This window comes from Rhea americana, unplaced genomic scaffold (assembly GCF_003343005.1).
Source record: "Rhea americana isolate MKP2758 unplaced genomic scaffold, rheAme1 scaffold_203, whole genome shotgun sequence".
Lineage (NCBI taxonomy): Eukaryota > Metazoa > Chordata > Aves > Rheiformes > Rheidae > Rhea > Rhea americana.
This window is the reverse complement of record NW_028186184.1, coordinates 852,606-866,938: the sequence shown is the minus strand read 5'-3', so window position 1 is coordinate 866,938 and position 14,333 is coordinate 852,606. Positions and strand designations below refer to the sequence as shown.

Genomic DNA, 14,333 nt, shown 5'->3' with positions numbered 1-14,333 from the left:
TTCTAATATACATCTGAAGGGAAAAAGAGAACGTCAGGAAAGGAGGTGATTAGAAAGCAACATGACTGGAGGAGGCCAGACAYGGACTGTTTTGCTGCTGCACTGAAGCACAGATAAACCTACTGGGATGCCTTTGAAGACTGAATCCTTCCTTGAAAGCAGAGAGCAGGCCAATAGGAGCATCCTATTCCTCAATATCTCTGAGGCCCCTGTACCACTGTGTTTATAAAAAGGGACTTCCACAAAGGTCAGGTTTATGACCCTTGATTCTGCTCCTTCATGCTGGGATTGCCTCTCCTCTTCTCTTCACTGTTTAACAGGGCAGCCCACTGGCCCCAGATCCCAGCCAATAACAAAGATTTCTGTTTCTTTTAGTAAAAAAAACTACTGCTGAGTGTTGACAGGTCCTTACTGTATGTATCTTTTGAGTTCCTGGCCGCTGCACCTGGACCAGTGGTAACGATGAAAGGCAGCCTGCACCAAGGGAGCCATAACACTCCCCATTGCTGTCTCGTCACCACATCTGTTCCCTTGCCCATCGTGCTCCATTCCCAACCTGGGTGGAAAAAACAAAAAGCAGTATCAAAACTTGGGCAATTTTTGCGAAAACAGTCCCTCATGGACACATAATCATTCAAAATGAAATTGTTTTCTCCACTTCACAGCTATCACCTGCATTTCAAATAGATATCTCCTTTGATGTCAGAACACCAAGGACTCTGTGAATACTGTTGCTTTTATACTTCATTTTATTTGTTAGTACCAGGAATGAGGTAACTAGATGATGATTTCTCCTCATGCTTTGGGTAAAGGGGAAAAAAACTATTCTGTTCATCAGAGAGCAGTTTGTTCAGACATTGAATTGTTCATGTTCGTACACTCATTTATCAAAAGCATCTATTTACTCATAGAGCTGACACGGTTAACATGTAACACCTGCAATTGTGCATCTGGTACAGCTTAACATGCAAGCGACCTGGTCATCTCAAACTTGGCTGATTTTCTCCTATGTTACTTTGACAAACCCACTGAGGTGTACAAATGAACAAGTAGCTTGCACTGTTTAAAGAAAAAAAAATCAGGTCAGTGCTTGATATTAATTCATCCAGGCATCTAACAGAGATCTTTGCTTAATCAACTATTCCCAACCTAACACTTTCTCATTCTCTAAGTAAAGTGCCAAATCTAACAAATTATCACTTTCAGTCAATGAGAAGTAAGAAGTTAATGACGCTTGGCAAGCTATTGTCTCCACTGAATGCAGTGAATTAAGACACCACACCTGGGCCTTCCAGGTTTCTTACTTAATGATCTCCTTGTCTTCCTCACCATACAAAATGCAAATTCCCTCTTTCTTCCCCTTCCCTTCTTCCCCAGCTTAGAACATTCTTCATTGCTCAGAACACTGATGCATTCCAAGGAGATGGAAATATAAATAGGACAGCTGTCATACATACATGAAAATTAAACTGCTTTATGCAAACAGGAGATGCAGCACCATATTTTGTTGCTAATCTATTTTTAGAAGTTAGACTTACACATGGCCAGTCTCATGAGCAACAACAAAAGCTGATGAAAACCCATCCTCATGGTTCAGTGTGCAGCTTCGGACTGGGTGACACATGCCAGTGACAGGAGCATACCCTGTTGAGAGAAATCAGGTCTCTTTTTTTCCCCATTAGATTTGTTTTAAACTAGACAGCCCAATAAGATTTCCTACCTGAGATGTACTCAGGATTCTTTTGCCTTGATGGCCAATTTTCTTTATCTCATTACAATTACTGTCAAATAAATTAAATGGCTGTGCCAAACTGGGTTTGATTCCCCAGACATCTGTATTATTTCTGGCACTTACATATTTATTACTAGAAATAAATAAAATTACATTTATGTTCAGTTAGAAGGTAGAGCTATGGAGTTTTTTTCCTTGTGTTCAGATTAATACTTTCATCTATGTATATCCTGGTACATATTGCATATCTTTTCCTCAGGAAAAGCCTAAATCCTTCTGAAGACAGGAAAGTCTGCCTTACATCTCATCTTTACCGGTTTCACTTCAGACATGCCAATCCAGACCTGAAGAAGGGCTTGGCTTTCTTAACTCAATGAAAGGTGAAGGGAGAATGTAGAACATGAACATCTAAGTCATCTTCAGTTGGACAGCCAAAACATGGTGCACCTTTCAAAAAAAAACAACTTGGGGAACCAGAAATGTTTATCAACCAGTATGGTTCACCAGCATATGAGCACAAAAGTTTTCTTACTAAAGGGCATGTCTAACTGAGAGCAAATCATTCTTACCAAGTCCTAAGTGAAGATTTGTAAACTCTGGGCGTTATAGTTGAATGTACTGCTGCGATCATATTAAATTACATATATTACACTGCTTTTCCAAGATTGAATAATGAACAGAGCCTTCTTCACAGACAAGTTGCAGGATTTGAGTCAAAGGCACAGAGAATGGGCATAGCACTAGAGGAGACCATGGTGGCTGGAAGAAGGAATTGAGCTGCAGACCCAGCCACAGCGCTGCAGCTGGACAGATGACTAAAGTGGCAGGATGATCTCCAGGGTTTTATTATGGGGCTTTCTTTAAAGACTGGCACAGGCAACATTTAGAGAGGGAGTGGCACTGTTGTTGTGACTAAGGAAAATGAAGTGTAGATGATAGAGGAGATTTCTGAAAGACTGATATTAGATTTATTGAGTGGAGACCATTATTTTTCGTAGGACAGCTTTGCATCAGAAATTACTCAATTTTCTGGTTGCTCTTTTCCACCTAGAAGTGGAAGTAAGAAACATACAGAACCACAATGTCTCACTTAAGAGCAATCCCCATGGTAGCTCTTCAGCTAGTTCTACCCCTGACCACAGCACAAGAGGTGAAGTGATTATTTGGTCCAGATAAATCATTACAGGAAGGACATTCTGCAGTTTAACTACATGAAAACCAAGTAAATAAAAAATTTCAAGACTCTCACCCAGGCTGTTATATTAACAGTGACATAAATCAAACTCTGTATGCTACTTTGTGAATTTACCTCCCTTGAGTAATAAAGATGTATCTTTACATCTGGCAGGTTGTTTATCTACAGACAATGATGCAATAAAATAAAAGCTAAATAAAATGTAAACTGCACTGAGAGTTCCTAGTGTCACCCTGCACCAACATACACACACAAACACCTGACATCTGAAGAAAGTAAATTACTATTTACTTAGATCTCTCAGGTCAAAAACCTTATTTCTTGCAATCAGATTTAAATGGCAAGGACACTCATTGCTTTTTCTTTCTTTCTTTTTTTTTTTCCTTTTGGTATATAAAATGAATGAAAGAAAATAGTTTTTCTCCACAACAGAGTAATGAGTACCTACTCAGACTGTGATGACTGTAAATGTGTGACTTTTCTAATGTCAGGACAGGAAACTGCATTGATTGAAAGTTATTCTGAGTGCACATGCTTTTCTGAACAGAGATAGGTTTCAGCTTATCTTTAAAATTGAGCACTTCCTTAAGTATTTGCTGAATTGTGGCCTATATTCCTTATTGTCTTAGGTTCATATATCAATGCAATCTTCAAAATTTTCTCTTTTCTGTCAAGCACTAGCCAGAACACCCCAAGACCAGATACTTCTGCTACAGGTTAGCTCCATTACCTTGCATACCAGCAGGCCCAAAATCTTGCCTGGTTAAGAAGATGGCATGATCGTGGTGCTCGGAGTGATTGGGATCGGACTTCTGCTGCTGATACGCCCAGCGGCAAACATTCTCCAGGCTTCTTGAGGGATTCCCCCTCTCAATCAAGCTAATGGACTGAAAGAGCAACATGTTAGACCCAAGAGCTCCTGAAGGTAAGAAACTTAGACAAGTTTTGTTCTTCCTGGAGCACCAATCAGGCCTCCATTTCTCTCTTACCCAGTCCCTATCACTCTGAGTCATGCTAGCCTTCTTTCCTATTAGGAAAGTAAATGAGTATAGCTTGACATGGCCCAATCCCTAACAGGTATTTTCCAATATTCCCTCTTGGCCTTGATCCCCAGCTGTCAGACCAGAGTGCTGGCAATTTATACCCACGCTGTGGATATTTAACAGTGACCGTGCAGGTGTAATAGTGCATTTTAGGGATTTTTTTGAAGACTTTATTGTAAGTGTTCACATCACCTATGGAAATAATGGCCTTTTTGTATAAAGCGTGTAATGTGCAGAAGAAACACACACCATGATGTAAGGATTAAGTAAGGACATTTTTATTCCCTTTGCTGTGACTTGTTTACATTCTTGACTGCTGGAAAACATGATTCAGTTGAGATAAATGACAGTGTAATGACACATATGGTCTCTGTGGAGATAGTGAATGATAAAAACTCATAGGACAATGTCTCAGCTAGTGCAAAGCACTAACTCCAGTAAATTTATACTGATAAACACAGATGAACCATGTGATTTAGTGAGATTTTTGCTACAGTATGTGCCTACAAGCTCAATATTTTCAAAGTAACTGAATTTCATTGTAACAGGAAAATCAAGTTGGTCTTTTCACTTACCAAATTTAATATGAGAATTAAATAGGAGGCACATGGTTTTTTATCAGATCATAAATAGCATTAGAGTTTTCCTCTCATCCTAAACAATTTAACAAGGATTTATTTCAAAACTCTCTGAACGCGTTTTATTAGGGGAATAGGGAAATCAAGGTAGCAAGTACTCTCCTTCACTATTTGTGAAGGAGTGTGCTACGATTCATGAGAAGGAGTGTATTCAACAATGAGAGAAGGAGATAGCTATGCTAGCAGACTGCTTCAAGGGGGTGCACTAACAAGTCGTGTTTGTCAATCAAGACAATCACTTCTAAACTGATTTCATTCCCTGAGGACTCACAATGACAAGAATTTAGGCTGCAGGCCTGAGTAGGCTGAGCTCTGCTAGGAGTGTGACTGCAGTGGGACAAGGTGCCCCCCCCCCGGCTCTCAGTCAGTCCCCCAACAGCATCAGCAAGACTCAGTGCTAACGACTGTTCTCTCTTAATTTAAGAGCCCTCATAGGCACAGCTGGCGCTTCTCTGACAGCACCAGTCACTGTGACTTGGTGTTTAAACATGGAGACTTGGTGACATAAGAAAAGTATGTAGTGGAACAGGAGCTTTCCAATGAGCTGAAACTAATATGACAGAAAAATTAGGTTGCTGCAGTCTTTCAGCTTCTATATGATGAAAGAGGGGTGAAGTGACTCTGCAACCAGTCTTCCACCTCTGTCACAAAAGGTGCCCTCATGGGCAGCCTCAGGAAAGAGGGCACAAACACACTCACAACATGCCAAGCAGGGAAAACAGTTCTCTGGAACTAGCCCTGAGGTAGACTTCTTTCCACAGCCATTCCTAYGATTCATGTGGAAAATAATTACAAAGAAGATGAACAGGGAAACTGGTTCTGAGGCTTGCTTACCTTTGCATACCCTAACATGATCATTCGGACCAGTACGACATTTATGTGAACACCCAGGGATTCATCATGGTAAATTTCATTCACCTAAGAAAGGGGGTAGGAAAATAAAGGGGGAAATTAAAGAAAAAAAAATCAACGATAATACAAAGGGAACTTCCAAAGAAGTGTATATATGTTATTTTAAGTGCTTACACCACTACGRTCTTTTCAAAGGAGTTATTCAAATCTCAAATTATTTCCATGCAGTGAGAAATGTATACTACACTTCCTGTTGTCAAATACACCCTCACAGAGAACATTTGGAAGCTCATGTCAAGACTGCTCTCAACTTTTAATGGCCTTTGGATCAGGGCCCATAGAAAAGTTGTTTGGGAAAAAAAATCCTTCAAGTTCAAACTCTGCAAATACTTATCTGAATGCTTAATTTCATTCAAATGATAAACAGAATGATGGAAATGAAGCTATGCCTGGAAGCAAGGTTATAGCAGTGTGTTCAAGTTCACTGAGGGATTTAAGAGCAGATAGAGTTTGCATTAACAACAGTTAAAACCATCACTATGCAGCCCACATGGCCACCTCTGCTATGCCATCTGGCCACTCTCTGTGGATRAATTCCGGATCCTGTTCCTATTTGCTTCATCCACCATTTGTCTCACTTCAGTCAATTTAAACGTGGGACGAGTATTTTAGCGGAGAGAGAACTAGCATGTTTTTGGTCATTTTGTAAAAGTGCCGTTAACTTCAGCAGAGGTTTGTCTTTGGAAAATACTTGAGGATTTGACTTAAGGCCATTTTTGCATTCTGAAGCTCTAGAGCTTCATATTTAGACAATGATACAAACAATGATGCTCCATTTCTGCACATATGTATGCATGTGTTAACTTTAAAGATCTGAATAATACTCTTGATTCTAAATTAATCTTAAAATTAATGAGCAAAGTGTTTCCAAATCCCAGAAATGCATTGGAAATTTTCATCTGAAAGGTTTAAAGTCAATGGCTTTGCCAGAGACATAAATTCTGTAGTGTACCTCACAGAGTCATGACTTCTCAAAATAGACTTGATTTCTGTAAGTCAGTGCATTCAATTTAAGAATTCATTAAATGCATCAAAGTATGTAACATTTATGTGATCTGGAAAGACTTACTATGTTAAAAACAACTGTTAGCCTGAGAAAATACCCATCCATAGGAAAACCTCATGAGACATAAAAACTCTAGTCCTCAAGGGCTCCAAAAAAAACTACAGGAAAGAGTAAGCTTCAAAGCCCACATGGACCCCCACAACACAGTCCACAGCTTTGCAACAAATCAGATCAGCAGAGGTCTCCAGTGAAATCTGTACAAATGCATTTAAAGGCAGAATTATGATTTAGGTATTTTTTGTCTGGTTTTCAAAGGAAATAAAGGTGAGAGGGTCATTCTCTGTGTTAGTTCCTATGCCCCAATAAATTTTGGCCCTGTTTACTGCTTTTCAGCAAAACTTGCAAAGCAATAAAGATCTCAGAGAACTTATGCATCTACAAGTTCTGCAAAAATAAATAGCTGATTGGAAATAGCAATCTTATTTCTGCTCCCATGGAGGCAAAGACTGCATGTCCTTTATCCCACCTCAGAAAATGCACACACACGGGTTGTGCTTGTGAACACCCCCGGCAAAAGACAAGCTCATCTCTTGTCAGAAAGCCCAGCCATGAGGCAGAAATCCAGAGGTAACATGAGAGAGATCCCCTGCTCACTGAACAACTGAAATTTTTCACAGTGGTTTTTGTTTTAAAGGGATTTTTAAAAGCAACTAATTTTTAAAGATAAATTAGTACAAAAACGACCATGTAACTCTATAAAGAGTATTTGTGGAAATGAAGCTAAAAACCAAAAATCATGCAGATGGGTCAAAATTGTTCTTCTTGAGGACCTTCTTTGTGTCTGGAAAGGTGAGAAATGTCCTCTCATCAGTGTATAAATTAGGGAGCTAAAATATCTGCAGATCATCAATGAAGTTACTCATCTCCCTCAAAACAAAGTAAATATTGTCTTATAGGTAATTGGTGTAAAATAAATACCAGTGTTCAGAGGGAGTCTGGTAATATTTGGACAGGATTTAGAGGTTATTTTTTTTAGTCAGGCTAAACAGAACTTCCCCTTTCCCCTAAGGGAAAAAGGTCATTCCAAGTTGTCCAGTCTGTGGGACCTGGCACAATGACTTTAGTCCATTTTCTAAAAATGCAAGCCCCTTTAGGACCAACTGAGAACAGACTGTCAGCAGGATAGTTCAATCAGGCATTAGGACGTAACTCACTCTGCCTGCCTTGAGAAGCAGTAATTCCAAAGTTCAATTACTCATCTCTTACATTCTCTCCTCAGTAATGTAATAGTATTGCTCCCACAACAGATTTGTGTCAGAAAAGTGTTCACAATTTCCCTTATACCAAGAAACAACAACCTTCCTGGGAGTGACCTTCATAGAGACAAAAAGGATCCTGGGATTCCCTAAAGATTCAAGTCCTACATTTCTCCACAATACCATAGCTCCACTATAGGATGTCCATGAGGTACAAGCTGGCATATGCTAGTGAGTGACCTAGACTCAGGAAATTTTGGAAACCTGTAACCGTGCTGGAAGGTCACATATCAAAATAAGTGCTGAAAACTGCCAGTGTAGATTGCAGCACTTTTATACTGCTGAAATTGCATCTACACTGTGGTTATATTGGCAAAATAGATTACATTCCTAAGATACTGGTAGAAGTACAAAATGCATATATAAATCATGCCCCAGTAAGCTTGATTTGTCCAATTTGAGCTTGGGAAACAGATCACAGATGTTCAACTGGCCTTACAGCCTCTGTTATAGTATTGGAAAGGAAAAAAGGGTTAGCTTGAATTCAACAGCAATATACAGAAGAAAGACATAAGTCAGCACTCTCACCGGACAGTGATGACAACCGGAAGACTCCACGACAAAGCAGGGAAGTATCTACTGAATGGATAAATAATTATTCAAACAGACAAAATAAATTTACAGCTGGCAATGAACACTTAGGCTGCAGTGGGGAGCACTGAGAAAGGGATATAACTGCTAACCAAGGAACTTCAGTGTTTATGTGGAGACTCACTCGGATTTACACAGCACAAACGTCATGGGTAAACCCACATTTTCAAACTGACACACTTGTATAGCAACAGCTAGGAAATCAAAGGCACCCTCTAGCCAGACCCTGCTCCCTAAAAGAAAGTGGCTGGATTCTCACTTGTCAAAGAAGTTGCTGCTTCCTAACCCCACAGTGAAGTATGCAGTCCCAAATTATGCTGGATGGTTCCACTGAGCACTTGAATATGATCTCTCAGTAGCTGGCCTGTCAAATTTAGGACAGGCAGCAAGCTACAGAGGCAATGCTCTTCTATTTTGTGCTATCAGTGGCAGGCATCGTGCAATTCCCTTTCAGGGCTGTCCCTCAGTGCCTGCCAACCCTACCACCAGGGAGAGGTATCCACGTAGGAGCTGCTGGGAAATCTACAGGCTAATCCGCACCCCTGAAAAGGGCCAAGGTCCCAAACAATGAGGGTGCCTAATCTGCTCACTCAGCAAAGCCTCACTCATCACCATGTCACCATCGTCTCCCTGTGACGAGCTCCCAGGCCTACCGGTGCTATCTGAGAACAGTACTACCTTGATTACCAGCTCTTAATTTCCTTCTCTTGGACTCTAAGACATCTTTGCTTTTCTAAATTATTGAAATATTGCAACAGAATTTTCTTTCTACATTTAAGAAAACACAAGCAGACTGGAGAAGGCTACAGAAGTTTCTTCGCTGACGTTTTCCTAGCTATGCTCAATCACAGCCAGCTCCTCTCTGTTTAAACCACATACTTCATTTGACGCTTCTTGTCCGAGTGCTTGGATTCTGGGGAACCACCTAGCCTCAATGACTTTCTGTTTGTACTTTGATAAAACTGCATACATTGCCTGAAACTCTTAGCCTCTGATGCCTTTGCACAGAAGTGCAGTTTTTTAGTTAGTATACTGCAATCAAGGAGAGTTGAGTAATTAAGAATTTAATGATTAATGCCATCTTCTGCCTTACTGCTCACATCACTGGAAATGAAAGAGCTTTGAAAAATAATCCTCTCCTGACCACCCACAGATATGAATCACTAGAGTAAAGAGCAAGGAGCAAATTCAGCTCTTCTGGTCACACTGGCACGTGCCATTAGTCTTAACCTAAGCTGAGGGTAAAATTAGATTGAAAGTGACATAAACTAACTGATTCATGGGAGAACTGAGTGTGTGATGACTGAATCCTATAGAAACAGCTGCTAGCAAGAAATCGTGTTAGACAACGAGGTAAATTATAAGCCTGATAAGGGCTTAGAAGCAGAAATGGCTCCCTTTTGGTCCCGTGACAGAGTGTGAGGCCCTGGAGCTGTTTCGTTCTCAAAGCCAAGCAATTCAGTTCCAGAGCATAATCCACCCACTGGATGACAGTCAAGAGTGATGACTCTCCAACTCATAAAGAAAAGTCACCATCTACAGAACAGCCTATCTGTCTGTAAATAACATCCCCCAGTGCTCTCTGGGATGTGGAAATGTGAGGAATTAAAGCAGAATTTTCCTTCTGAAATGTGCCACTCAAGCACATCTGTCTCCCGCAGAAAGCCAGATTGGGAGATGACAGTTCAGAAATTTCAAGTCAGGGAACTCAAGTACCTTCCTCTTCAAAGTCAACACCCAACCCACAGCCCAGTCACGTTGGCAGCAAGACTCCTGATGTGAAATTTTTCTTAGCTCTTGAGGTTCTGTAAACACTCGCACTTGTTTAGCTCTGCAATACAAACAAGCCTCCTGGAAAGCCACTACTCATAGGCAAAGGGGCTGGCAGAAACAGTCTTTAATCTGGGCTTTTCTGGTGCCCTTATTCACATTTTTATTGAGTTTTTAAAAGCTCTATGCTCACCTATGTCTATCACCTGTTCCTGAATTTACTTTGCATTTTATCTACAGGTTATTTAAAAACTCCTGATAACAATGTTAAACATTGTATTGTTAAAACCTTAACAGCAATGACTAGATTGTTACAAAATATCATTACATCAAGAAAGGCAGCAACCTTTATTGTTGCTGACCCACAGCTTCTGAGTCAAGAGGGTTGTTTTAGCTTGCTCAGGCTCTGTATTGACATATATTCCCAGTAGATGGAGCTATTGATATTTTAGAAAGCATGAAACTGGAACTGTCTTTTGAAGGGTGAATCAGCTCAGCTGTTTGCAAAGTTAAATGTTTGTTTTTAAAAACTAAAAAGCAAATATTCTGAAATCATATTTGATGGAGATTTATTACAGAGAGGAAAAACAATAGAGGAGATTATCTTCTGGAGTTTGACTCCTGCTAACAATGTATTGCTTTGATTTTTTGGTATAAGCAAAGAAATAGCATAAAGACACTTCTGATAATACCTATTTAGTAACTTCTCCAAAACAGTGGCTCGCTGTAGTAAAATTAAGGCACAGAGGAGATGGTAACTTCTGAAAAGGAAACTTAATGACTGCTTATGTCAAGAATCCTCGTCTGGTAATAAAACCAAAAGACAAATTTAATTTCTCAAAAATCACATTCATGTTCATGCTTCATGAAGCACAGAAATTTCTGCAAGTACTGTATTAAAGATATTTTGTTACTCACAAGAATAGTAACTTTTCTTCTCAGACTGAGTTCAAATGTTAATTTGTTTCCATGTTTGCCAAAGTTGTATTAACTCCTATTTCACATTCTTCAGTAACACAAATTACCTGTGCAGTTTAGCATAACCGTATGTCACTGCTTAGGGAAAATCTGCAACTGGCATTTCTGAATTGGCAAGAACAGCCCAACAGAAGTGCATAGAAAATGTTGTAGATGAGCTGTCTGCCTTACTCATGCCAAACTCAGAAACCAGCACTAGCTCCCACTTCTATATGTAGCTACACAGAAAAAAACAAGTGCTGATCTGACTTTTCTCTCTGAGGAGGTAACAAGCAAGTGACAGAGTTGGAGACTAGAAAATGTCAAAAGATAACTGATTAATGTGTTTAGGTCTTGCTATGCACTTCTAGAGAGAGCAAGAGTGAATGAAAAAGCCACTTCAATTCATGGTTGTCCTGTCTCTGCTGTGAAAATGTTAAGTAAGATCAAGTGATAGAGAGATAAAAAACTACAGGTAAGGTATGTTCATGGAAATCTAAGGAAGGATTTTTAAACACATTGCATGCTGTCTGTTCCTACTGAAGTAAATCATAAAATTCTCATCAGCTTCAACACCGTGCACTCCTGATATTAACCTCCTTGAAACAGTATTTACACTGGAATTAAAATTAAACATGTACTTTTTTTCTGTGCTATATTAACACTGCTAGTGGGCAACTATCTAGAATGGTTATTTAGGAAAAAAAGTAATATCCATAAAGCTACAACACTAAATGGACAGTGATGACCAAAAGTGGAACTTTGTCCAAAGCAACTTGCAATTCTAGGATGAACGATGCACAGAAGTTCTACCCTACTAGAAAATTCTGATTTATGTTTAAGAAAAACAAAAACAATAAATAAGAACCCCAAGATACAAATACTGACAAGTCCAAACCTGCTTAGAATCCCTCACTATGTGCGTATCTTTCTGATTTCAAGTACTTTAATCCAGGGAAACTTCAGTCTTAAGTAACCATCCAAGAGAGTAACAAATAATTGCCTAACACAGAAGACCTTTAATTTCAGATCTAATAACAAAATAGTACTGAAAATCTCAAGCTTTTTTAAGAGGTTGCTTAAGGAACTGTATTTGTTATCTCTTGTTCAAAGTGATCATTATGAATGTTTTGCTATTCTTCATTTTATTACTTAGAAAATAAACTCCCTCTAAACTCTATGCAATGTCTTTAAAATCTCTTTGTTACAGGTCTCTCTTGCATGTGGAGGAGAGGTGAGCAGCATTACTAAAGACAACATAAAACAAAACAAAAGTGAGTTCGAAAGTCCAATAAATCCTTGTTCATGGGGATCCTGCCTCCCTTTCCCTGTCTCTCACCCCTCTGCTAGTTTTAACACTACCTTCTTGTCTGCTGTACTTCCTCAGGTTCTCCATAGGGTACCCCACTGGGGATTAACAGTGATGCTTGCGCTATGGCAGGGTTCAGAAGATGGAGCTTACTACTCGTGGTAAAGGTGAGATGAGGAAAATATCAGTTCTGTCACCTAAAGGTCTCAGAGTGACCAGAAATAACTCCAGGAGAATGCCATCAGCCCTCCAGGAAAGCAAGCTGTAAGTGACTGCTGCAGTTCATGCTGCAAGATAATGGCAAAGCTTGGCCTAAAAGCTAGGGACCACACTAGATTTTACTGCTTTCAAGTGTTGCTTGTCTCCCACTTGGGTTTCTATCCTCTGGCTGTGTCCCTTAATCTCTATTTTAGATGTATCTCTCATTCTGTTAAGATTTGCAGCCTGTTTCCTAAGCCAAGAGTACATGTTAATTATATGGAAACATCTCAGGCATTTCTTTAGCTGAAACTGAACCTCCACACCAGGCCTTGGGCCATCTTGGTGACAATCTCCAGCACTGGAGCTCCCAACAACATCTCTGGACCATGCAATATTTGGCTCTCAGTGAGCCAGCTCTGGCACTGAGAGCAGTATAGCTGTCAGCATGGCACTGTGCCTAGGATAACCAGTCTTGGCACAAGGTTAGAGAAATACGATTATACGGCTTTTCACACTTGAGCAAAACAGCGTTGCCTATGATGTGTGTGTATATTGGCTCATTTGGAATTGATCTGGAACTATCTTGCACATACTGCATTACGTGAGACAAAACTGCCCTTAACTTCCCTGCCTGAAAAGGCAAACCAGTATCAGCAAATTACCATCAGACTTGCAAAAATCCCCATGGATGTTAGCAACATCCCAAATTCTCTCTCGTCTTAAGCTCTCATTTTCTGGAAGAGTAAAAGATATAAGTTTAGGCACGAAGTTCAGTTCTTCTTAGATCTTTACACCATTGGACCCAAACCTAATATGAACCCCAAAGCCAGGTTCATCTCTGTGTCAGGCAAATTCAGATGCACTGAGCCATGTCTACTGATGTCAGCAGTGCATCCAACTGCAACAGCTGCCCTCCCAGAGGCTGATGATCTTCTAGGAACAAGCAAAGACTTGCTCATGTGCTCACTAATTCCCTCAAGCCAAAAAAAAAAAGCTTCTGCTAACAACAAGATAAACACTGTTACTAGACATACAAGCATTGCTGCCACATTCCTGCTGTTGATTCATAGAGTAGTTCAGGTTCAGTGGCTGTTTCTTCTCAATGATCTTTATGCCCAATTTTCTAATACACCATTGTCAAAAGCTTTCTGTTTGCATGCCAGAGAAGGGAAGGAAGTTATGATTAAATGTTTTGGGCTCCAAAATCAAATGCACAGACAATGCTCAAGAGCCCCTTTTCATCAAACTAAGATTCTACAGCATCTCTTCTTAGCATGCAACTCCCCCTGCATATTGAAATATCACAATGACCTACAACACTTAAGTTAGCAATTACAGAAGCAGTAGAAAAGGCACAAGGCTGAACAAAGCTCTGGACTGTAAACCTAGCACACTAAATTCTGTTTTTCAGTTACAACGTGCAAGTCTTGTGTTTCTTAGTCTAACTTTATATACAACAGTGAATATGTACATATATATATAYATATGAGTGAATATTTCTCACTGAGTATAATTCGACATAGAGCTATGCTAGAAAACGTATCAGTAGATACACATTTGAATAAAGGAAATGTTTTAACTGTCAGGTTCTACAGATTAGATCTTTAAACTACTGATCTTCATTTTGGAAGCCAGAGTAGGTGAGGAAGATTTTTAACAATGC

At 39.8% G+C, this 14,333-nt stretch overlaps 1 protein-coding gene across 1 annotated transcript in view; it reads right to left on the bottom strand.

Moving 5' to 3' along the window:
• Positions 1-14,333, bottom strand: part of ADAMTS3 (ADAM metallopeptidase with thrombospondin type 1 motif 3) — a 137,337-nt gene that overhangs the window by 22,458 nt on the left and 100,546 nt on the right. The window contains exons 6-9 of the mRNA XM_085304138.1: positions 5,443-5,526; positions 3,658-3,814; positions 1,539-1,644; positions 413-556 (exon numbers count right to left, since the gene is read on the bottom strand). Of these exons, the coding sequence (XP_085160264.1) occupies positions 413-556; positions 1,539-1,644; positions 3,658-3,814; positions 5,443-5,526 (491 nt within the window). The remainder of the gene's footprint in view (positions 1-412; positions 557-1,538; positions 1,645-3,657; positions 3,815-5,442; positions 5,527-14,333) is intronic.